General features: G+C 42.0%; 1 protein-coding gene across 5 annotated transcripts in view; it reads left to right on the forward strand.

Annotated features, from left to right (window-relative positions):
• The window catches only part of erbin (erbb2 interacting protein), a 322,194-nt gene that overhangs the window by 139,259 nt on the left and 156,629 nt on the right, over positions 1-26,306 (forward strand). For all 5 annotated transcript variants that reach the window (XM_078562777.1, XM_078562787.1, XM_078562807.1 and 2 more), the window contains exons 4-5: positions 6,932-7,010; positions 23,505-23,594. In XM_078562777.1, the coding sequence (XP_078418903.1) occupies positions 6,932-7,010; positions 23,505-23,594 (169 nt within the window). The remainder of the gene's footprint in view (positions 1-6,931; positions 7,011-23,504; positions 23,595-26,306) is intronic.

Genomic DNA, 26,306 nt, shown 5'->3' on the forward strand with positions numbered 1-26,306 from the left:
TGGAACTTTGCCTTAAAAAATATTCAAAGATGCTGCTTCTACCACCTTTTGAGGGAAAGAGTTCCAAAGACAGTCGAGCCTCAGAGAAAAAATTTCTCCTCCTCTGTCTTAAATGAATGACCCCTTATTTTCAAACAGTGAACCCTAGTTCTAGGTTGTCCAACAAGAGGCAACATCCACTCCACATCTACCCTGTCAAGACCCCTCAGGATCTTAAAGGTTTCAATCAAAGTGCCTCTTACTCTTCTAAACTCCAGTGGAAACAAGCCAAACCTGCCCAGCCTTTCTTCATAAGACAACCCGCCCATTCCTGGTATTAGTCTAGTAAACCCTCCCTGAACTGCTTTTAACACATTTACATCTTGCCTTAATAAGGAGACCAGTACTGTACGCAATATTCCAGATGTGGTCTCACCAATGCCCTGTACAACTGAAGCATAGCCTCCCTACTTTTGTAATCAATTCCCCTCACAATAAATGATAACATTCTATTAGCTTTCCTAATTATTTGCTGTACCTGCATACTAGCCTTTTGTGATTCGTGCACCAGGGCACCCAGATCCCTCTGAATCTCAGCTTTGCAATCTCTCGCCACTTAGATAATAAGCTTATTTTTTATTCTTCCTGCCATAATGGACAATTTCACATTTGACCACATTATACTCCATTTACCAGATCTTTGCACACTCTAACCTATCTATGTCCCTTTGTAGCCTCTTCTTCACAACTTACTTTCCTACCTATCTTTGTGCCGTCAGCAAATTTAGCAACTATTCCTTTGGTCCCTTCATCCAAGTCATTCATATGAATTGTAAAAAGTTGAGGCCATATCCCTGTGGCACACCAGTCGTCACATCCTCAACCAGAAAAAGACTCATTTATGCAAATTCTCTGCTCTCTGTTAGCCAGCCAATCTCCTATCCATGCCAAAAGGTTGCCATGAACTTTTATTTTTCGCAATAACCTTTGATGTGGCACTTTATCAAATGCCTTCTGGAAATCTTAAGTACAGTACATCCACTGGCTCCCCTTTATCCACAGCACATGGTACTCCTTCAAAGAACTCCAATAAATTTGTTAAACATGATTTCCCTTTCACAAAACTATGTTGACTCTGCCTGATTGCTTTGAAATTTTTAAAGTGCCCTGTTATGACATCTCAAGTGATAGCTTCTAACACTTCTCCTATGGCAAATGTTATTCTAACTGGCCTGTAGTTTCCTGCTTTCTGTCCCCCCACCCCCCCCTGTCTGTTTTTGAATAATGGAGTTACGTATGCTATTTTCCAAACTAATGGAGCCTTCCCCAAATCTAGAGAATTTTGGAAAATTAAAACCAGTGCATCAATTATCTCGCTAAGTCATTCTTTCAAGAGCTTAGGATGAAGTCCATCCAGACCTGGGATTTGTCAACCTGCAGCCCCAACAATTTGCTCAATACCACTTTTCTGGTGGTTGTTATTTTCCCCAGAGTTCCTTCCTCCCTTCCATTTCCTGATTTAGCAGCTATTTCTGGGATGTTACTTGTGCCCTCTGTCATGAAGACTGAAGCAAAATACCTGTTTAATTCATCCACCATCTCCCCACTTTCCATTACCAATTTCCCAGGTGCACTTCCTATAGGACCAATGCTAACTTTAACTCTTTTCTTATTTAAATATCTGTAAATACTCTTATTATCCATCTTTATATTACTAGCGAGCCTCCTCTCACGCTCCAATTTTTCCCTCCTTATTAATTTTTTTGTCATTCTTTGCTGTTCTTTATATTCTTTCCAATCTTCTGACCTGCCACCAGTCTGTGTAATTATATGCTTTTTCTTTAAGTTTGATATTGTCTTTAAATTTTTTAGTTAACCACAGATGATGGGCGCTCCCCTTGGAATTTTTCTTTCTCATTGGAATGTACCTATCCTGTGTATTCTGAAATATCCCTTTAAATGTCTACCACTGCATCTCTCTTGACCTATCCCTCAACCTCATTTACCAGCTCACTTTAGCTAGCTCCGCTTTCATGCCCTCATAATTGCCCTTATTTAAGTTAAAATACTAGCCTTGGACACACTCGTTTCTCCCTCAAAATGAATGTAAAATTCAATCATATTATGATCGCTGCTACCTACAGGTGCCTTCGCTATGAGGTTCTGAATTAATCCTATCTCACTCAATACCAGGTCCAGTATAGCCTGCTGTCTGATTGGCTCCAGAATGCGCTGTTCTAAGAAACTATCCCAAAATCATTCTGTGAACTCCTCAACTATGCTACCTCTGCCCATCTGATTTTTCCAGTCTATATGGAGATTAAAATCCCCCATGATCAATGCTGCACCTTTCTGACAAGCTCCCATTATCTCTTTTATATTCTTTCCTACCCTGTAAGTTTGAATTAGGGGGCCTGGACATCACTCCCAAAAGTGACTTTTTGCCTTCATCATTTCTCATCTCTCATCTCAACCCAAACCACTTCTATGTCCTGGTTTCCTGAACTTAGGGCATCCCTCTCTTATGTGCTAATACCATCATTGATTAACAGAGCCACCCTTCCTTTTTCTAACTTCCTGTCCTTCCTAAATGTCACATACCCTTAAATATTTAGGTCCCAATCTATGTCATCCTGTAGCCATGCCTCTGCAATGGCTCTCAGATCGTACTTATTTACTTCTATTTGCGCTCTCAGTTCATCTGTTTTGTTTTGAATGCTACATGCGTTTAGATGCAGAACCTTTAGTTTTGCCCTTTTACTATTTTTGTGGCGTCTTGCCTTATCTGCTGATTTACTCTTGGATTTGTACGCTCTGTCCCTTCCTGTCACGGTCTGTTTATCATTTCCCATATTAATATCTTCTTCCTCTTGCCTTGCCTCTTCCCTTTGGTTTACCACATCACTTCTAGTGCTATAGGCCTTTTATGAAATGAATGACTGATGCATTCTAGGGATTGATGGGTGTTGAAAGTATGCACCAAACTTTCAATTTAAGAATAAAAGGGCAAATACTTACCTTTTGGAGCTTTATTCCATTACAGAAAGTCTAATTTTTGCTCTACAGTAGTTCTAATGATGATGCTTTGTTGCTATATAACAAATATTTAACCCCACTATTTAAAAAGGGAAGTAGAGAGAAGACAGGGAATTATAGACCAGTCAGCCTGACATTGGTAGTGGGGAAAATTCTAGAGTCCATTATAAAAGATTTAATAGCTGAGCACATGGAAAACAGTGGCAGAATCGGACAGAGTCAGCATGGATTTATGAAAGGGAAACCATGCTTGACAAATCTACTGGAATCTTTCGAGGGGGAGCCATGGATGTGGTTTTTTTGGACTTTCAGAAGGCTTTCGACAAAGTCCCACATAAGATATTAGCGTATAAAATTAAAGTGCATGGGATTGGGGTTAGTGTATTGAGATGGATAGAAAACTGGTTGGCAGACATGAAACAAAGAGTAGGAATGAACGGGTCTTTTTTCGAATGGCAGGCAGTGGTACCGCAGGGATCGGTGCTGGGACCCCAGCTATTCACAATATATATTAATGATTTAGATGAGGGAACTAAATATAATATCTCCAAACTTGCAGATGAGGCAAAGCTGGGTGGGAGGGTGATCTGTGAGGAGGATGCAGAAATGCTTCAGTGTGATTTGGACAAGCTGAGTAAATGCATGGCAGATGCAGTATAATGTGGATAAATGTGAGGTTATCCACCTTGGTAGCAAAAACAGGAAGGCAGATTATTATCTGAATGGCTATAAATTGAGAGAGGGGTATGTGCAATGAGACCTGCAGGTGCAGCAGGCAAAGAAGGCAAATGGTATGTTGGCCTTGGTGGCCAGAGGATTCGAGTACAGGAGCAGGGATGTCTTGCTGCAGTTATGCAGGGCCTTGGTGTGACCACACCTGGAATATTGTGTGCAGTTTTGGTCTCCTTATCTGAGAAAGAATGTTCTTGCTATAGAGGGTGTGCAGTGAAGGTTTACCAGATTGATTCCTGGGATGGCGGGATTGACATATGAGGAGAGATTGAGTTGGTTAGGATTATATTCGCTGGTGTTCAGAAGAATGAGGGGGGATCTCATAGAAGCCTATAAAATTCTAACAGGACTAGACAGGGTAGATGCCGGAAGGATGTTCCCAATGGCGGTGGAGTCCAGAACCAGGGGTCACAGTCTGAGGATACAGGGTAGACCATTAGGACTGGGATGAGGAGAAATTTCTTCACCCAGAGAGTGGTGAGCCTGTGGAATTCGCTACCACAAAGTAGTTGAGGCCAAAGCATTGTATGCTTTCAAGAAGGAGTTAGATACAGCCCTTGGGGCAAAAGGGATCAAAGGATATGGGGAGAAAGCGGGAGTAGGCTATTGAGTTGGATGATCAGCCATGATCATAATGAATGGCGGAGCAGGTTCGAAGGGCCAAATGGTCGTCTCCTCTTTTCTATGTTTCTATATAAGTGGTTCTATGTACCAACATGCTTTGAGTGCAGACTCTGGGCTGAATGGCCCCGTTTGGTACTATTCTGTCTACATACAAAGAGTTGTAATTTAATCGTTCCATATTTGAACCTAATTCAGAGTTTTTGGTTCATTCCTGTTATGTCACATATTCTTGCGTGCAAAATTTGTGCTAATTATATTGCTGAAAAGTTCAACAGGTTCACATCCTGCCAATAAATCTAGCATATTATGTTTCCTGATTTACAGTGTTGCACATCTGTTTTGTCTGAATAAAGAGGTGGCAAATAATCTTGTTGTGCACAATTGCTACAGGCCGGGTATCCTTTTATCTGAAACCCTTGGGACCAATTGCGTTTCGGTGTTCAGATATTTTTGGCTTTCGGTTGCTACCGTATATATGGTAGGCCTAGGCCTACTTACATTACAATAACCTAAACCTAGATTAGCTATAGCCTACAAATACTAGGGTTGTTTCTCCATTTGTCAACTCTCTCTCACCCGGTTTCTTACCTGTTAACACTTATTACACCTGTAGTATAATATTACATTGCTTTATTAACATACAAATTAACTGCATAGCCATTCAAAAAAAGTTTTGTTTTTGGATGTTCAGTTTTCAGATGTACGGATAAAGGATATTGTACTGTATATATAAAAGTTCACTCTTTCAAGACTGAAAAGGAATACCAGCTTGCACATAATCAGTGATATATTTCACTGCATGGTTGGTTGATGGGTGGTGACTGTGGTCCATGTGGTAACCTACCTCCGCATGCTGTTCCTTCACCACCTTGTAATTTTTAGGTGAAATTGTGCAACTCACAAATTAAGCATAGTGTGGTTTGTGTTGAGTGAGGCAGGGCTGCAAACTCGATTTCGATAACAATCATATGCTCTCTGCCGAGCAAGCTCACATTTTAATTCGGCTTCTGATTAAGGTTTTTGTCAAACTTAGTAGTGAGAACTGAAATAGATTGTGCATGGTGTGTGAAAGGGGGCTGCTTTGATTGGGTCACAGGCCATTGTTTTCTTCCCTCAACCCCCCCCACTTTCTTCACAACATATAAGTAGCATTTAGATGAGCACTTGAAATGCCAAAGCATACAGGGCTATGGGCCAAGTGCTGGAAAACAGGATGAGAATAGATAGGTGCTTGATGGCTGGCACAGACACAATGGGCTGAAGGGCCTGTTTCTGTGCTGTATGACTCTGTGACTTTCCAAAGACCATTTGAAGTCAGATCCTTCACATTTTAGTGTTTGCAGCCCTTATATTCATGAAAAAGCAAAGCAACCTGTGTCAGTTAAATCAAAAGCAATGTAGCGAAAGTACACTTTCAGTAGCCCTGCTAACTGGATCATCCACAAACCTGCCCTTCATGTCACACTGCTGTGTACACCAACAGCATGCTCCATTGTAGCATTCTAACTCTGCCATGATGGTTTTGGTAAGTAAAAAGAAAAGGCTGTCCTTCTGGTGTGCAATATTGGTTTCTGCCAGTCAGAGTTCAGAACAAGCTGTGTGGAACAGAAATTCTCATCTGTAAATACTTGGCTTCACAACCATCCACACTGGCAAAACCCAAATTCCAGAATTGATCATCAAGACCAGTCACTGATTTGTAATTTTCACTGGAAAGCCAAACACAGAATTTAACCCCCAAACACCACTTGCAATCTTGGAATTCCATGCCATGAAAGTGAATTTAATTATTTGATCACCATAACTCATGGCCTTGCCAATCACATCTCAATACTTTTTCTTTTTGAAGTCATTTTGGATGAAAAACCTTTAATAAATTTTTGGCTAGTGAGATGTAGCTTTGAATATACCCATTTTTAGGTTATTTAGAGTTATTTGCAATGATAGGGAAACTTTTACAATAATGCAACTTGAGATTTGAATGGGATGTCTGATATTTAGGCTAATCAAAATAGTTGAATTATAATACATGTTTCCAATGTTAACTGTTACAGTTGTCTGTAGTAAAACTTTGCATAGAACTACCATCGGTAAGAGCTTCCTGTGTTATCAAAATACGATGACGTTTGATAGCTTGAGCATCAGTATTGCTGTAACTGAAGCCATCAGCAAGATTGTCTCTTGGACTAATAAGATCCAGTCATTTTGTATTGTGCGGTTCACCAAAAGGAATGCAGCTTTCCTCGTGTAAATGGTTGTATAAGAACAAGATTACAGTAGTTTAATCAGTCAGATTTGCCGTTTTAAGAAGCCATGGAGAATTTATTATTATGTAAACATGTCTGTGCTTTGTAATAGTGGTAAACACATTTTAGACTAAACTTAAAAAAAAAAGTGCCAGAAGGAAGTCTGAAAGGTCATTCTATATTTATCTGTGGAGTTTATGTCTAGCCACAATACGTACACATTTTGTTCTACTGGGTCCATCTTTCATTTCCCATATAAATTTAAAGTGAATGTAATGATTACATATATAAAACAAATCTTGTGTGTCTTTCAGGGATTCAAGAATTTCCAGAAAATATCAAAAACTGCAAGGTCCTATCTGTTGTTGAGGCCAGTGTAAACCCTATTTCAAAGTAAGTTGATTCATTTATAATCAACAATTAATTTCTGTGTTCATATTGACATTTTATTTGTGCTGAAGCCAGTTTGGAAGAATGATTCTGCTAAAATGATTTATTTTCCAGACACCTTAACTATTATCCACTAGACGCTTGCAGCTTGTTCATTTAGAATGTGCTGTATTTTCTTGAAGTCTCTTTAGAGCTGTCCTTTCTTAGCAGAAACTTAAAATTGTGTTGGGGGAATGTTGGATATGACTCAAAAATGAAAAGAATATTTAAGTCTTTGATTTGTCTATAATTTTTTTGCTATTTGTTCATGCGATATGGGCGTTGCTGGCTAGGCAAGCATTCATTGCCCACCCTTAAGTGCCCTTGAGAAAATAGCAGTAAGCTGCCTTCTTGAACTGCTGCAGCCCATGTGTGGTAGGAACAACCACAGTGCTGTTAGGTAGGGAGTTCCAGGATTTTGACTCAGCAACTGTGAAGGAGTGGCGATATAGTTCCAAGTCAATGGTGTGTGACTTGGAAGGGGAGCTTGCAGGTGGTGGTGTTCCCCATGTATTTGCTATCCTTGTCCTTCTAGGTTGTAGAGATCGCGGGTGTGGAAGGTGCTGCCCATGCGCCTTAGTGAGTTGTTGCACTGCCTCTTGTAGGTGGTATGCACTGCTGGCACTGTGCGTGGAGGGAACGAATGTTGAAGGTGGTGAATAGGGTGCCAATCAAGTACGCTGCTATGTCCTGGATGGTGTTGAGCTTGTGTTGTTGGAGCTGCACTCGCCCAGGCAAGTGGAGAGTATTCCATCACACCCCTGACTTGTATCTTGTAGATGGTGGACAGGCTTTGCAGAGGCAGGAGGTGAGTTACTCTCTGCAGAATTCTCAGCCTCTGACCTGTCCTACAGTCACAGTATTTATATGGCTGGTCCAGTTTAGTTTCTGGTCATTGGTAACCCCCATTATTAGCATCATCCCAAAAATATATTGACAGAAAGTGGATTGAATTTTTATGAAGCATTCCTTCTTCATTCACAATTCTGCATGCCAGCACTTTTTGTCCCCTCCAGTGCTCTGGATGTGATGTACAAAATTTAAATAGTTATCTTCAGTTACAACTTATGATCCTGGACCAGACCACCAAGTTTTTTGGCACGATCTGCTTAGGGACCAGTAACTTCATCTTAAAAAGAGCGGGGAGAGTTCATTTTAAAATTAATAGGGAGAGTTCAGGTGAGACCAGTGGTGGATTGACATCACAAACCACAATGTGACCCAAGTGCAAGGAAAGCAGCTGATTGGTGAGTAGGATTGGTGAGCATTGCTAGCCTTTAAAGTAAAAGTAAGGTCTTTAGTTTGTATTTAGGTATCTAGTCTTAAAAATAGCTTGATAAGGATCAGATTGATACTGGTGTAAAAAAAATAATTACAATAAAGTGTAAAGAGCGGGGGATTCTTCAAGTGTAAAGAGCAGGGACACTAGAGTAATTAATAATTAAATTAAATACAATAGTGATGGCAGGACGGGTGATGTGTGTGAACTGCTGAACACCAAGGTGATCCAGAGCAAACACACCTGTAGCAAGTGTTTACAGCTCGAGGAACTTCGGGTCCAATTTTGAGGAGCTGGAGTTTGAGCTTCGGACATTGCGATACATCAGGGAGGGGACAGTTACCTGGACACTTTGCTCCAGGAGGTGGTCACACCGCTCAGATTAGGTAATTCAAATTTGGTCTGTGAACAGGGACAGGAGGGTGTGACTGCAGGTGAAGCAGGTCTGGGGACCCAGGGGGTAGCTTTCGAGGAGCCTTGGCCCCTGCAACTGTCTAACAGTTACGAAGTTCTTGAAAGATGTGTGGACCAGAGCAAGGACTGCAGGGAGGATGAGTGAACTGACCATGGCACTGTGGTACAGGGAACCATTCAAGTTGGGGGAGGAAATAGGAACGTCGTAGTGGCAGGAGACAAAATAATTAGGCAGATAGATACAGTTCTCTGCAGCCGCGAGCGTGAGTCCCGAAGGCTGCATTGCCTGCTTGGTGTCAGGGTTAAGGACGTCTTCTCAGGGCTGGAGGGGAGGCATCTAGTTGTCATCGTCCATGTTGGTACCAAGGACATTGATAGGACTAGAAAGGAGGTTCAGCTGAAAGAATTTGAACACTTATGAGCTAAATTAATAAGCAGAACCTCCAAGGTAGTAATTTCAGGATTACTACCTGAGCGACAGGCAAACTGGCAAATGGTAAATAAAGTCAAGGAGTTAAATGCATGGGTCAGAGATTGGTGTGAGAGGAATGGGTTTCAGTTCATAGGGTACTGGCACCAGTGCTGGGCTAGAAGGGAGCTGTTCCAGTGGGACGGGCTTCACTTGAACTGTGCTGGGACTGATATCCTGGCGAATTGAATAACTAGGGCCTCAGAGGGGGCTTTAAACTAAATAAGAGGGGGAGGGGAATTTTCCGGAGAGCGGATATGTAGGCATACAAAACAAAAGGATATGACAGTATTGCAGGGCATCTATTTAGATAATGATACCCAGAGTGAGACAGGAAGCGACAGTGTACAAACATACAAAAAAAACCAGAAAATTGGGTCAAAGGGGGAAAAATGGTAAAAATGCAAAATTAATGACTCTTTACTTAAATGCACGCAGTGTTCAGATAAATGAATTAACGGCACAAGTAGAGGTTAATGGGTATGATTTTGTAACCATGTCTCAGTAATGGCTATAAGGAGAAAAAAACTGGGAAATAAATATTCAAGGATATGTCCTTTCGAAAGGACAGGCCGGAAGGAAAGGGTGGTGGGGTAGCTTTGTTATAAGAGATGGAATAAGTACAATAGCAAGAAATGATCTTGGATCGGAAGATGTAAAATCCATATAGGTGGAGGTAAGAAATAACAAGGGGAAGAAGACACTGGTGGGAGTAGTCTATAGGCCCCCTAACAGTAGCTATACTGTAGGACAGTGAATAAGTCAGGAGATAATGAGGGCATGTAAAAAAGACAGTACATTAATCATGGGTGATCCTAATCTTCATGTAGATTGGGAAAATCAAATTGGCAGAGGTAGCCATGAGCAAGAATTCATAGTGTATTTGGGACAGTTTCCTAGAACAATGTGGTGGATCCAGCCAGGGATCAGGCTATTTTGGATCTGGTAATGTGTAATGAGGCCAGTTTAATAAATGATCTCAGAGTAAAAGATCCCCTCGGCAACAGTGACCATAACATGGTAGAATTTAGCATTCAGTTTGAGAGTGAGAAACTTAGATCGGAGACAACTGCTAAGCTTAAATAAGGGTAATTACATAGCAATGAGGGCAGAGTTGGCAGGAGTGGACAGGGAAAGGAGTTTAGCAGAAAAGACAGTTGATGGACAATGGCAGACATTTAAGAAAATAGTTCATGACTCACGACAAAGATATATCCCAGTGAGAAAGAAGGATTCTAGGAAGGGGTAAACCAACTATGGTTAACCAAGGTAATTAAGGATAGTATCAAATTAAAACAGAAAACATACACAAAGTTGCAAAGATTATTGGTAAGCCAGAGCATTGTGAAAGGTTTAAAAACCAACAAAAAATAGAGGGAGAAAGTAAACTTAAAGGATAAACTAGTAAGTAATGTAAAAACAGACAGTAAGAGCTTCTTTAAATATATAAAAAGGAAGAGAGGGGCCAAAGTGAAAATAGGCCCCTTAGAGAATGAGACTGGAGAAATAATGGGGAACCAGGAAATGGCAGAGGAGCTGAATAAATACTTTGCATCAGCCTTCATGGTAGAAGACACTATTAGCATTCCAAAAATACTAAATAATCAAGGGGCAAAAAGTGTGGAGGAAATAAATACAATAACTATCACTAGAGAAAAAGTACAAGGGAAACTAATGGGGCTAAAGGCCAATAAGCCCCCAGGACCTGGTGGGTTGCATCCTAGTACATTAAAGGAAGTGGCTACAGAGATGGTGGACACACTAGTTGTTATCTTCCAAGAATCCTTAGATTCTGGAAAAGCCCCAGAAGATAGGAAAACTGCCAATGTAATACCCTTATTCAAAAAGGGAGGGAGACAAAAAATAGGTAACTATAGGCCAGTTGGCTTAACATCCGTCATTGGGAAAATGTTAGTCTATTATAAAGGATGTAATGGAGCATTTAGAAATGCATAATATAATCAAGCAGAGTCAGCATGGCTTCATGAAGGGGAAATCATGCCTGCCAAATTTATTAGAATTCTTTGAGGAGGTAACCAGTAGGATAGATAGAGGAACCAGTAGATGTAATATATTTGGATTTCCAAAAGGCATTTGATAAGGTACCGCACATAAGGTACTTAATAAGATGAGATCCCTATGGTGTTGGGGTTAGTATATTAGCATGGATAGAGAATTGGCTAACTAATAGGAGACAGAGTTGGGATAAGAGGGGCATTTTCAGGATGGCAATCTGTAACTAGTGGAGTGCCACAGGGATCAGTGCTGGGGCCACAATTATTTACAATATATATTACTGACTTGGATCAGGGAATTGAATGCACCATCACCAGGTTTGCGGAAGACACAAAAATAGGTGGGAAGGCAAGTGGTGAGGATGAGTTTACAGAGGTATATAGACATGTTAAATGAGTGGGCAAAAACTTGGTAGGCAGAATAGAATGTGGGCAAATGTGAGGCTATGCACTTTGGCAGGAAGAATAGAGGAGCTGAATATTATTTAAATAAAGAAAATCGGCAGAAAGCTGCAGTATGGAGGGATTTGGGGGTCCTTGTGCATGAGTCACAAAAAGCTAGCATACAAGTTCAGGTAATAGGGAAGGCAAATGAAATGTTGATCTTTATTTCAAAGGGAATGGAGTATAAAATAGGGAAGTCTTGGTAAAACACTACAAGGCACTAGTTGGACTGCACCTAGAATACTGTGAACAGTTTTGGTCCCCTTATCTAAAGGAAGCTACACTGGAATTGGAGGCAGTCCAGAGAAGGTTCACTAGGTTGATCCTGGGTATGGAGGTATTTTCTTTTTAAGAGAGTTTGAGTAGGTTGGGCCTGTACTCATTGAAGTTCAGAAGAATGAAAGGTGACCTTATTGAAACATATAAGATTCTGAGGAGGCTTGACAGGGTAGATGCTGAGAGGTTGTTTCCCCTTTTGGGAGAATCTAGGACCAGAGGGTATAATCTCAGAGTAAGGGGTCACCCATTTAAGACAGATAAGGAGGAATTTCTTCTCTGAGGGTAGTCAATCTGTGGAATTCTTTACCGCAGAAGGCTGTAGAAGCTGGGTCATTAAGTATATTCAAGGCTGAGATAGACAGATTTTTAATCAGTAAGAGAATCAAGGGTTATGGAGAAAAGGCAGGAAAGCGGAGTTGAGGATTATCAGATCAGCCGTGATCTCATTGAATGGTGGAACAGTCTTGATGGGCCAAATGGCCTACTTCTGCCCTTACGTCTTATGGTCCCACTGTTTAAAGTAGAGAAAGTTTGAGACCCAAGGGGCCATGACTTGCTCGGAATGACAGTCAGCATCAGATTGCCACTCTGTGCCCAACTACTTAAGTGAAATTTCTTCCGTGCCTGTCTCCCCTGACCTTCTGACTCAAGCTGGGCAAGATCCACGCAGCACAACTGCCTCCTGAGTCCAGCGTCACAGTCCAGCGGAGTCAATTTGAAGAAGGGCACACCCCCTTTTTTATGGCAGTAGCTGCCCTAAACTAGGTAAGTTTAAAAGTCCGATTTGAAATTGACAGGCCAGGGAGGAGGTAAGTGGATAGAATTTGGGAGATGTGGGTGATCGGATGTTGGGGTGTCGAATGTCAGGAGGGTCAGTCAGAGATTTGGGGGAAGGGTTGGGCCTGTCGGACTTTTGGAGGAGGGCGGCTTGTCAGACGTTTGAGGGATGGGGGGGGGCCTGTTTGACACGCGAGGGAGAGGGGCTGCTTGTGGGACATCAGGTGGGCGTGGGGGGAATCAGGGTGGGTGGGCCTGTGTGGGTGGCGCAGGGTCAGTACTTTGTTGGTGGGGGGGGGTTGGTGGCAGGCTCAGGTTGGGGGGTTCCCATGGAGAGTTGGTGGGGGGGGGTTGGGTGGAGAATGCTGCTTTTTTGGGGGTATGTAGTCTGGGTGGGAGGAGCCCCCTGAGGGTCAATGGTGTAGGGGGTGCCCCCTGGGAGGGGAGGGGTGGGTGGAGAAAGAGTCCCATGAGGGAGTTGGTGGGGGTGGTCAGTCTGCATCTTTACAACAGTTACCCAGAAGTTAGAAGAGATTTCAATTCTTCTAACTTTTCCTGAACGACCATTTGTGTAACATAACCGGAACCACCTGACGTTTGTGATTTAATTTGCATTTTTGGATGGCTCCCAGAACAAGGCAATTGCCCAGAGGGAAATTCACACTTCTGGGCAATTGCGGTGGAACCCCTAACCTTTGCAGTTCTGAGAGGGCTTCCCCAGCACAACTTTGGGGTACACCCAAATTTGATGCTGGGGAGCTGTGAAGTTACAGCCCAAGGTATTTACTAAGGGAATAAAGCCACAAGACTCCACAGTTTTTTGCACAAACAAAATAAACTCTATTGTATAGGGTCAGAAAGGTAAAACAATTTACAATATCTCTCGCATGCTCTAACATTCAGAATCAACATGAAGTACATGTGAATTAACAGTCAAACTGGGGTTGAACACATCACACTGCACAATACGTGGCAAATGGAACCAATACAGATCCCACGGATTTCTCAGCAACCCACCCAGATGTCAGTAAACAGAGTCAACCAATCTTGTTGAAACTCTCTCCCAAGTCTTTACTCGTCCCTTTCGAAGATCTAGCCACGGAATTCCCTCCAAAGGTTTCTCCGACTCAGACTGCCTCAATAACTGCTCACCTCACAGGGTTTCAGTCCCATCTCTGTTCCCCTGGATTCCTGAGTCTGCACTCCAGCACCAACTCACAAGCACAGCTTCAGCTCTTCAGCCACACTGAGCAGAGCACCACTGCTCCAAAGGATTACCTTTTCCCTAATGGCCTACAGCAAGGAATCACCAGCCTCCTGCCTTCTCCTATCTCCAGGGCTTCTCCTGCGTACTCACTACTTGAAGCTGGCCAACCGCAGTACTTCTATTTCTTGGAGCCTCTTTCTTTGTTCCCATTCCCGGTGGTTCCTGCCAGCGGTTGTCTCCTCCCGATGGCTTCTTCCCTGCTACGTTCTCTCTCTCAGGGTCCTCTACATGGGTTCCCTTTTTGTGACTTCCCTATGCCCCCTCTCTGGGACTCCTCTCTGCTATGGCGCTCCATTCCTGGGTCTTGTGAGCAGGTTTATGCGCCGTTTTCTTTTTCGTGCAGGCACCCCGATAAACTTCCCGCTGGCAACTGTGCATGCACAGAAACTCCTGAGGCCTGTTGTACTTGTAGTTCCTGACCTCTGCCTGACAACAAGGTTGTTTAGGTCTCTTAACAATCTAGAGATTAGAATTTATGGTACAGTAGGAGACCATTTGTTATTTTCAATTCGGAATAGTGACACAGTCTTGTTGGCTTTGATGTAAAAATTGAAAAGAAATAACGAAACGTTAAAGCTAAGGGTGCTTGACTGGAATAAGTCGAGGTTTAGTGCAAGTGGGGATATGGCATAAATTTACTAAGCACAAAAGTTAACAAACTGGCTAATTGGGATACTTTCAAATGAGAAGTGGATAGAATAAAAATGTATTCAAAGTATAGTTTCATGAATCAAAATTGGAGGAACAACTATAAAGGAACAATGGACTGCTTCTGAGGAGGAGGGTGTTCAGGTACTGTTGAGAATTCCTACGAGGAGGAAAAGCCAGCGCTCACTGGATGATGAAAGAGATAAAGAGTAAGATGAAGTAGAAAAAGGGAATGTATGACAGATATCAGGACGATAATACAAGTGAGAACCAGGCTGAATATAGAAAGTTCAGAGGGGAAGTGAAAAAGGAAATAACAGAGGCAAAGAGACAATTTGAGAAGCGAATAGCAGCTAACACCACAGGAAATCAGCAAGTCTTCAGTAGGGATATAAATAGTTAATAGTAGTAAGAGGTGGGGTGGGACCGAAAGGGTACCTGTGCTTGGAGGAAGAAGGCATGGTTGAGGTACTTTGCACCTGTCTTTACTGATGAAGAAGATGCTGCCAAAATCAAAGTGAAAGAGTCTATAGTTGACATTCTGAATGGGGAAAAAAGCTTAGGGAGCCATTAGAAAGGTTGGCTGTGCTTAAAGTTGATAAACAACTAGGAATGGGATGTTTCCAAAGATTCTGAGGGAAGTAAGGGTGGAAATTCCAGCAATGCTGACCATCTTCCAATCCCCCTTAGATAAGGATGGTGCCAGAATACTGGAGAATTGCAAATGTTACAGCACTGTTTTAAAAAAACAGCATAAGGATAAACCCAGCAACTGCAGTCTGGTTAACCCCGGTAGTGGGACAGTTTTTAGAAATAATAATCCCGGACAAAATTAGCCGTGGCTTGGACAAATGCCGATTTATTGAGCAAAACCACAATTCGTTAAGGGCAAATTGAGTTTTATTGACTTGATTGAGTTTTTGATGAGGTAACATGGATCTGTGCTCAGGCCGCTATTGTCATTTATATAAACGACATAGATGACTATGGGGGGTTAGGATTAGTAAACTTGCAGATGACACAAAGATTGGCCGGGTGGTTAACAGTGAGGTTGAGTGTCTTGGGCTACAGGAAGATATAGACGGGATGGTGAAATGGGCAGATAAGTGACAGATGGAATTTAACCCTGAAAAGTGTGAGATGATACACTTTGGAAGGAGTAATTTGACAAGGAAGTATTCAATGAATGGCTTGACACTAGGAAGTTCTGAGGAACAAAGGGACCTTGGCGTGTGTATCCATAGATCTCTGAAGGCGGAGGGGCATGTTAGTGGGGTGGTGAAAAAGGCATATGGGACACTTGCCTTTATCAATCGAGGCATAGATTACAAAAGTAGGGAAGTCATGTTGGAGTTGTATAGAACCTTGGTGAGGCCACAGCTGGAGTACTGTGTGCAGTTCTGGTCGCCACATTATAGGAAGGATGTGATTGCACTGGAGGGGGTGCAGAGGAGATTCACCAGGATGTTGCCTGGGATGAAACATTTAAGTTATGAAGAGAGGTTGGATAGACTTGTGTTGTTTTCATTGGAGCAGAGAAGACTGAGTGGGCGACCTGATTGAGGTGTACAAGATTGAGGGGCATGGACAGGGTGGATGGGGAGCAGCTGTTCCCCTTAGTTGAAGGGTCAGTCACGAGGGGACATAAGTTCAAGATGAGGGGCAGGAGGTTTAGGGGGGATGTGAGGAAAATCTTTTTTACCCAGAGGGTGGTGATGGTCTGGAATGCGCTGCCTGGGAGGATGGTGGAGGTGGGTTGCCTCACATCCTTTAAAAAGTATCTGGATGAGCGCTTGGCACCTCATAACATTCAAGGCTATGGGCCAAGTGCTGGTAAATGGGATTAGGTAGATAAGTCAGGTGTTTCTCACGTTTCGGTGCAGACTCGATGGGTCGAAGGGTCTCTTCTGCACTGGGATTCTGTGATTCTGTAACAGGGTTGATGAGTGTAATGTGGTTGATGAATTGGACAAAGACTTTGAAAAGGCATTTCATAAAGTGCCACGTAATAGGCTTGCCTGCAAAGTTGAAATCCATGGAACAAAAGGGAAAGTGGCAGCAAGGGTTTAAAGTTGGCTGAGTGACAGAATGCTTTTTTTTTTGGACGAGCAAGATATATGGTGGTCTTCCCCAGGGGTCAGTGTTAGGACCTCTGCTTTTTCTTGATATATGTTAATGACTGAGACTTTGGCACTCAAGACACTTTCAAAGTTTGCAGATGACACAAAACTTGGAAGTATTGTGAACTGCGAGGAGGATAATAAACTTCAAGCGGACAGGCAGGCTGGTGGAATGGGCATTCAAGTGGCAGATGAAATATAATGCAGAAAAGTGTGAAGTGACAAATTTTGGTAGGAAGAATGTGGTGAGGCAATATAAAATAAAGGATGCAATTCTAAAGTGGGTGCAGGATCAGAGGGACCTGGGGATATACGTGCACAAATTATCGAAGGTAGCAGGGCAGATTGAGAAAGTGGCTAATAAAGTATATGGGATAATTTTTACAAAGAATGAACGTAAGTGAGTATAATAGGTGTCGTAGAGGGGAAGCTGTTCATCAAATTTGTTATAGGCCATTAGTTAAACCTCAGTTACAGTATTTTGGACACCACACTTTAGGAAGGATGTTAAGGTCTGTGAGAGGATGCAGAGGAAATGTACCTGAATGATCCCAAGTAATGAGTGACTTCAATGTGAAGAGACTCAAGTATCTGGTGGAGTGAATAAGGAAAAACTTCCACTGCTGAGTAATTTGATAACCAGAGAACACTGATTAAGGATAATTGTCAAAAAGAGAGAGAGAACAGATGAGAAGAATTTTTCAGTTATGATCTGGAATGCATGACCTGAAAGGATGTTGGGAATGAGTTTAATTGTAACTTTCAAAGCAGAATTGGATGTGTGTTAAAAAGGAAAAATTTACAGGGCTATCAGAAAAAGTGGGGGAGGGGGTAATTGGCATTAATTGCATAAATCTTTCAAAGTATCAGCACAGGCACAATGGACCGAATGGCCTCTTGTGCTGCAGGATTCTGATTGTGGTCGAAAAGGAATTGCTTATTGGAAAAATAAAATAGATGAGCATTGCAAGTACAAGTCATGTGGTCTGGATGGCATGCACCATAAGCCATTGAAAGAAGTCAGAGGAGATGGCGGAGGTTGTGGCCACAATAGTTAAACCTTCAAATTAGCAAATTATGCTGTGGAACTGGAGAATAGCCAAAGTAATCCCTTTAATTAAGGGGGGAATGATGGATGAACGAGTAAGACCAGGACATTTCACAATAATTGTGGGAAAACCAGTACACTTAGCATTAATTATCTGCAACCAAATATAAACCATAATTCAAGTTAAAATTAATGAGCATTTAGACATGGGTGGGTTAATCAAGGACAGCTGACATAGATTTGATAAAGGCCAATGCTGTTTGACAAATGCAATATGATAAGGTGTCTCTTAAGAACCTAATTAAAAAAAAAAATCAAACAAATGATGTAAGAGGAATACAGCAGCACGGATGTAAAACTGTATGGACTGGAAACAGTAAATGGGTGTTTCTTCAGTTGAAGAGTTAGAGTGATGTATCACAGGGATTTGCTTTTGTTACCTTTATTTAATATATATATAAAATATATAATGATTTGGATTTGACATAGAAAATACAATCTCAAAACTTATTGACAAAACAAAAGCAGATTTGGCAAAGGACAGGACTGTAAAAGACTTCACACAGAATCGGTAAGAGAAATGAGTTGACGAGTATCATATGCAATTGAACATGAATAAGTGGGAGTAATATTCTTGGGGGTCCAATCAAGAAATGGGTGTATAAGGAAACAATGTACATTTACATTGCTCCTTTCATGACCTCAGGAAACCCTAAAATGCTTCACAGCCAATTAAGCATTTCTGAAGTGTAGACAATATTGTACCATGGCAGCTTATTTGCATTCAACCAGGTTTTAAAGCAGCAGTAAGATAAATTGATTTTTTTTTTTGTTGGGGTTGTTGGAGGCGAATCATCTAAGCCCAAGGATATTGTTGCGTTGCTGTAGTTCCTCAGGGCAGTGCTCTAGGCCTAACCATCTTCAGCTGCTTCATTAATGACCTTTCCTTCATCAGGAGGTCACAAGTGCGCATGTTCGCTGATGATTACACTGTGTTAGTTCTGTTCACTGTTCCTTAGATAATGAAGCAGTCCGGGCCTGCATGCAGCAAGGCCTAAACAGCATTCACGCTTAGACTGATTGGTGGCAAGTAACACACAAATGCCAGGGAGTAATCATCTCACGCAAGAGTGAGTCTAATCATCTCCCTTGGGATTCAATGATATTACCAAACCTGAATCCCTCACCATTAACATTCTGATGGCTACAATTGACCAGGAACTTAATTGGACCAACCAGTGCTACAAGAGCAGGTCACTGGCTAGGTATTCAGTTGACATTGAGTTAAAGGACTCACCTTGTGACTCCCCAAAGACTTTCCATGACCTACAGGGCAAAAGTCAGGAGTGCGGTGAAATAATTTCCACTTGCCTGAATGAGTGCAATCTAACAACACTCAAAAAACTTGGCATACAGCATAACAAACCCCTCACTTGATTGGCGCCTCATCCATCACTTTAACATTCATTCCCTCCAGTGGTGTCAACAGTGCTATCAAGTGGTACTTAGACATAACCTGCTCACTCATGCTCAGTTTGGGTTCCGCTAGGGCCACTCAGCTCCTGAACTCATTACAGTCTTGGTTCAAACATGGACAAAGAAGCTGAACTCGAGGTGAGAGTGACTGCCTTTGACATCAAGGCAGCATGTGGCGGGTGTGGCATCAAGGAGCCCTAGAAAAGCTGGAGTCAATGGGAATCAGCGGAAGAACTCTCCATTGGTTTAATACCTAGCAAAAAGGAAGAGAGTTGTGGTTTTTGGAGGTCAGCCATCTCAGTTGCAGGAAATTGCTGCAGGAGTTCCTCAGAGTAATGACCTGGGCCCAACCATCTTCAGTTGTTTCATCCATGACCTTCCCTCCATCGTAACGTCAGATGTAGGGATATGTAGTCTTCAGTGCCATTTGCAACTCCTCAGATACTGAAGTAGTCCCTGTCCATGTGCAGTAAGACCTGGGCAGTATTCAGGCTTGGGCTGATAAGTGGCAAATAATATTTGTGCCACACATGTGCCAGGCAAAAACAATCTCCAACAAGAGAGAATATAGCCATTTCCCCTGGGGATTCAATGACATTACTATTGCTGAATCTCCCACAATCAATGTCCTGGGGTTACCATTGACCAGAAGCTGAATTGCAGCAGCCATATAAATACTATGGCTGGAAGGGTAGGTTGGAGGCTGAGAATTCTATGGTGAGTAACTCGCCTCCCTACTGCCCAAAGCCTATCTATCTAACAAGGCACAAGTCAAGAGTAATACTCTCCACTTACCTGGATCAGTGCAGCTCCAACAACACTCATGAAGCTTGATACTACACAGGGCAAAACAGCCCACTTGATTTGCACTTCATCCATTCACTGCCTCCACCTCGACACAGTGGCAACAGTGTGTGCTATGTGCAAGATGCACTGCAGCAACTTACCAAGGCTCCTTCGACAGCACCTTCCAAACCCGCGACCTTTACCACATAAAAGGACAAGGGCAGCAGATACATGGGAACACCGCCACCTGCAAGTTTCTCTCCAGGTCACACACCTTCCTGACCTGGAGCTATATCGCTGTTCCTTCACTGTCGCTGGGTCAAAATCCTGGAGCTCCCTTCTTAACAGCACTATGGGTATTCCTACAATACATGAACTGCAGCAGTTAAAGGAGGCAGTTCACCACCACCTTCTCAAGGGCAGTTAGGGATGGGCAATAAATGTTGGCCTAACCAGCAATGCTCACATCCCATGAATGAATAAATAAAAAACATTGGCGCACTGTGGCAGCTTGGTATAACATTTATAAGATGCACTGCAGCAACTTGACAAGGCTCCTTCGATAGTACCATGTTAAAACAGCAACCTCTACAATCTGCAAGGACAAGGGCAGCAGGTGCATGGAACATGACCACCTGCAAGCTCTTGGAAATACACTGCTGCCCCTTCATTGTCGCTGGGTTAAAATCCTGAAAATGCCTACCTAACATGAAGTAACTTCACCACTGGGCTGCAGCAATTCAAAAGGCGACTCAGCACCGCCTTCCCAAGAGTAATGGTGGATGTTCAGTAAATGCTGGCATTGCCAGTGAAGCCCTGATCCCATGGTTTAATAATTGTTTTTAAAATGACCAAATCATTTGTTTTAGCGACATGAGTTGAGAAATAAATACTAACTGGAATATTGGGAGAAGTCCTCTTTGAGTCATGTTTTAGAAACTGGGATGTAGGGAGTACAAGAGTTTAAAGGAAGTTCAGTAGAAGTTTCTAATATTATGTAAGATTTTGACAGACTAAATGGAAAAAGTCTATTTCCTCTGGTTGGGAGCCAGTGAAAGGGCTTAATAATTTAGCATAAGTGTGGAGAAATTTCTTCAAGGTGAAAGTAGTTGGAACAAACATACTGTGCCAGAGGCGATGGTTCATGTAGAAACCGTTGCATCTTTTAAGAGAAAATTGAAGAAATATTTGAGACATTTGTTAGGAAGTAGAGACAATTTAATTAAGTTATATTTGTATTTATGGGCATTAGGAATGAGTTTTAGCTTTAAAGTTTAAGGTTGATTTGTATTTGTGTGATAAGATAAGGTCAAATTGAGTTTGTTTCACTTTAAAAGGTGCCTGCATTTCTAATGAGGTTTACGACTGTTGCAGTTAAGTTAAACAAACGAGCAGAGAAACTGGGCTGTTGCCTAGCAACAGGAGTCCAGAGAGGCAGGTCCCTCCTTTGGAGACACACACAAAAACTAAAGGAACAGCAGCTTTTGAAGACAGCTGTCAAGCAGAAGCAATCTAGGAGGGGCAGACAGCCAGTCCCAAGCTAAAGTTGGTTGAAAGTAGCTGCCAGGAGAGACTGGAGCACAGGGAAAAGATAGCCAGTCCCAATCCTTAGAAAAAAAACCCCAAAATACAGGGGAGTGGAACAGGAGGAAGTCCCAAGAAGACCTTCTAGCCAAAGGAAGGACAGGAACCTAGAAAAAGTCCTGTTAAGTGAAGTTAAGAATAAGGGGCAGAGAGAAGGGCTCCTGGCTTCAGATTTAAATAGACAAAAGCAGCAGAAAGCAGATTTAAAGCTAGGTCAGCTTGAAGAGGCAAGAAGGACCAAAGAGACAGCTGAAGGTCTGTAACACTTTGCTATGGGTATGTAAAGCAGTGGTGTACTGCTGATGGTTGAGTCAGCGAGGGAGAGGTGGTGGAAGAAAGCTTGACTGCGTGTGGTGACCCAGGGCAGAGGGACATCGGAAGGAGAGTTCAAAACCCTGGAGGTGAACCCTTGTGGAAGGCATCTGAGGGAAAGCATCGGTTTGGGAGAAGATTCCAAAGCGAGTTCTTTGAGAGTGGAGATTGGAAACCCTTGTGTGAAAAACGGAGTTCAGTGAGAGCAGTTGACTCATGGTGAGACTAGCATCTCGGGGGAGTTGATGAGAGATCCATAGCATCTGGCTGAGGTGGCATCTGTCACTTGGTTTCAGAGTGTGGTGCGCCTGACCACAGGTTGCCAATTGGGTTACATGGACTGTGCATTTACTGTGATCATTAAAGAATAAGATAGCTTTTGTAACTTGTGTTATCCTTACAATCTGTATATATCTGTCAAGGTATAGTTGTGGTTGAAGGAGTATTGTAATATAGTTCATCGTTTCTGGTTTAATAAATATTTTATGCTTTTGTTAAAAGCTCACTAGCTGACTCTTGTGACTCTGTTCAGTAGCCCCTCTCCACGTATCTAAACAAACAAATAAAAGTTAGGATCTTTCAAGCTGGGTTCCACCCTGGGATCAGGCTTGTCCAATGGTAATCTCAGCACGGGATCATAATACATAGGAAAATACAGGACAGTCAGGAAGAGGGTTGAACAGTGTAATTAGATTTAAATTATTGAAGATGAGCCAAGTGTCTTTATTCTATGCTATAAATTATCTATGGTCCATCCAAGTATTGTGTCCATACTGGTACACTTTTAAATGAGAAAATGGCATTCAGCTCATCCAGTTGGCGGCCTTACTTTAAAGCCTAGTGTTGCCATTATTGTTCTTTGTTCGATCATGCCTGATTCAATTTTCTTTCCCAATGCTTCAAGTGAATTGAAATCCACTTCTTTGGTCATAATTGATTCCATAAGTCAGTGGCTCAGGTGGTTACTTCCTGAATGGAAAGGGTCTTAATGGGGGAAAAGGTATTTAAAAAATCTTGTTTGGTGGATCCTGTGGTGTGGGGAGAGTTGTCAATTTCACAACATGCAAATGGGGCAAGAACGTTTTGGATTGATGTGTGTGACTGCATCATGTTTTCGTAAACGAAGTAACCTGAATTTTCTAATGACCTAACTTCATGGCTCATTGATCCAAAACTTGGAATCATTTTTTTTTTTGCTCTTGTCTGAAATCCTTTCTCCTGCCTTATGGACAATGTCCAGCCACCTGTTTCCATCGCTAGCATAATTTACTGCGTAAAGTAATGACGCACTCAAATGCCAGTGCTATTTGAGGTAAGCTTCTGCCCAGTGTCAGTTGAAATTTCAAACAAGTTGAAATAAAATGGGGCGTTACCAGAAATCTAATATGGTTATTCAATGATCTTAAGACAGACATCAGATCTGAAAAAAAATGTAGCTATATTATTTTCCCTTATCCTCTATTTTGTTAAAAATGTTCACTTGAATATCGTATCGACACCAATTAGAAAATTGGAACCATTTTCTTTCCTTCCCTTCCAGGCTTCCTGATGGCTTCACACAGTTACTGAACCTGACTCAACTTTACCTAAATGATGCCTTTTTGGAGTTTTTGCCAGCAAACTTTGGAAGGTAAGCAAGCTATTTTATTCCCAAATTCATAATGCCTCAATAGTAATGCAGTCACTTGTGGATTAACTGATTACTTTGAATCCATTGAAGCTTCTGTTTATGAATTTTATTTGGTCAGTGCTGTAATATGTTCCGATAAAACTGTTCTCTATCCTTGCATTCCTTACATTTCCCCTCTCTCTTAAATGATCACTTGGCATGCTCCATCAGCAAAATAGTGAATACTCCTCTCGAACTCTGGGAAGCTGATGGAGGTACTCATGAGTAACCCAGTGGATTCAAACAAAAAGCTAAAAGCTACTGCGGATGCTGGAAATCCAAAACAAAAACAGAATTACCTGGAAAAACTCAGCAGGTCTGGCAGCATCGGTGGAGAAGAAATCAGTTAACGTTTCGAGCCTTCACGACCCTTCGGCAGAACTGAAGCATAGTTAGGAGAAAGGAGAAATATAAGCTGGTTTAAGGTGGGGGTGGGGGGGGTGGAGAGAGAGAAGTTGAGGGTGTGGTGATTGTGGAGATAAGCAAGCAGTGATAGGAGCAGATAATCAAAAGATGTCACAGACAAAAGGATCAAAGAGGTGTTGAAGGTGGTGATATTTGTCTAAGAAAAGTGCTAATTAAGAATGGAAGACAGGACACTCAAAGTACAGCTCTAGTGGGGGTGGGGTGGAAAGACTAGCAAGGTTTTAGTTTTAGATTTAAAAATAATGGAAATAGGTGGGGAAAGAAGAATCTATATAAATTATTGAAAAAAAAAGGGGGAGGGGGGAGAAACGGGGTGGGGATTGGGGGAGGGGGAGTTCAAGATCTAAAGTTGTTGAATTCAATATTCAGCCCGGAAGGCTGTAAAGTGCCTAGTCGGAAGATGAGGTGCTGTTCCTCCAGTTTGCGTTGGGCTTCACTGGAACAATGCAGCAAGCCAAGGACAGACATGTGGGCAAGAGAACAGGGTGGAGTGTTAAAATGGCAAGCAACAGGGAGGTTTGGGTCTTTCTTGCGGACAGACCGCAGGTGTTCCGCAAAACGGTCGCCCAGTTTGCGTTTGGTCTCTCCAATGTAGAGGAGACCGCATTGGGAGCAACGAATGCAGTAGACTAAGTTAGGGGAAATGCAAGTGAAATGCTGCTTCACTTGAAAGGAGTGTTTGGGCCCTTGGACGGTGAGGAGAGAGGAAGTGAAGGGGCAGGTGTTGCATCTTCTGCGTGGGCATGGGGTTCAATCCATTTTTCCCTTGTACGATAATGCATCATTTTCCCATGCATATTTCCTAGTTGATCCTTTCACTTTGAGCAAGCATGGATTTGTAATAGAATTAACATATTTGTATTCATACAAGGAACCGATCTCACATACTCAACTCTAAATATCAGTCTAGCAATATAAGTTAAAGTAAGAGAAAAACTGAAACATGCAAAAAAAAAGAAACAAGGAGAGGTGAGAACAGAATTTACGGTCTGAAATTGTTGCACTTAATGTTAAGCCTGGAAGGCTGTAAATCGTCTAATCGAAAGTTGAGGTGCTGTTCCTCAAGCTGACGTTCAGCTTCACTAGAACAATACAACAGGCCAAGGACACACGTCAGCGTGAGAACAAGGTGGAGAATTACATTTTCTTGCTCTGTCACCATTCCCTTTAACCCTGTAAGACTAGTGATTCAGAGTTATCACTTCTGTCACTTCCACCCTATCCACAGACCTTTCCTTTGTCCTCTTTTTGCCCCACTCACCCCTTGCTCAAAACCTATTACATCTCTAACTTTTCTCAGTTCTGATGAAAGGTCTTGAAGCATTGTTCTGTTTCTCTCTCCATATATGTTTCCTGACGTGCTTAGTGTTTCCAGCATTTTCTGTTTTAATTCCAGATTTCCAGCATGCACAGTATTCTGCTTTTCATCTAGCAATAAAAGTTCTTGTTTGATCTGGATATGCATTTTTCAACATGATTCAAATGTACATTGTGGATTTAATGTTGGTACCTTGTTATTTGTAGCTAAATGATGCTGTGAAACATCCTTTGACCTGCAATTTATTGTTGTTACAGGAGTTAGAAATGCTATACTTCTGTAGTGGGTGTTTAAATATATTGAAGTTATATTCCTAAACAATGTTGCTTTTGTTGATGGTTCTGTCCAGGTAAGCTCTGGTTATGCAATGTACTACAAGCATCACTTATGGTAATCATGCTGTTTGTTCTGCTTTTAATTTTTAAAGAAGAGAAAATTAAGCAGCAAAATGATTTACGTAATTGAAGTAGAGGCTGCCTGATTCAAAATCTGAGTCTTCATGAATCTGTAGGGTTTTTAACCTTACATTCCCCATATACTTTACACCATGGTGTGAGACTGATCTATTCATAATGCTATGAAGGTTGCACTGCGAGGTTGGATAATCAAGATAAGATCACACCAGGCTGTATGCCATTTTGGCACTCTGCATATTTAGAAGAATCTCTTTATATGTGTTTTTAGTGGATTTTGTGTGAGCACCATTTTTATTTGAAGTTGTTCACATAACAGGGCAAGTAAGGTTCATTAGGCTGATTTCTGAGATGAAGACGTTGTCTCATGAGGATAGGTTGAGTAGGCTGGGCCAATACCCATTGGAGTTTAGAAAAATGAGAGGTGATATTGAAACATATAAGATTCTGAGGGGGCTTGACAGGGTAGGCACTGAGAGAATGATTCCTTTCGTGGAGGAATCTAGAACTAGGGGG

This window comes from Cetorhinus maximus, chromosome 2, assembly GCF_964194155.1.
Source record: "Cetorhinus maximus chromosome 2, sCetMax3.hap1.1, whole genome shotgun sequence".
NCBI lineage: Eukaryota > Metazoa > Chordata > Chondrichthyes > Lamniformes > Cetorhinidae > Cetorhinus > Cetorhinus maximus.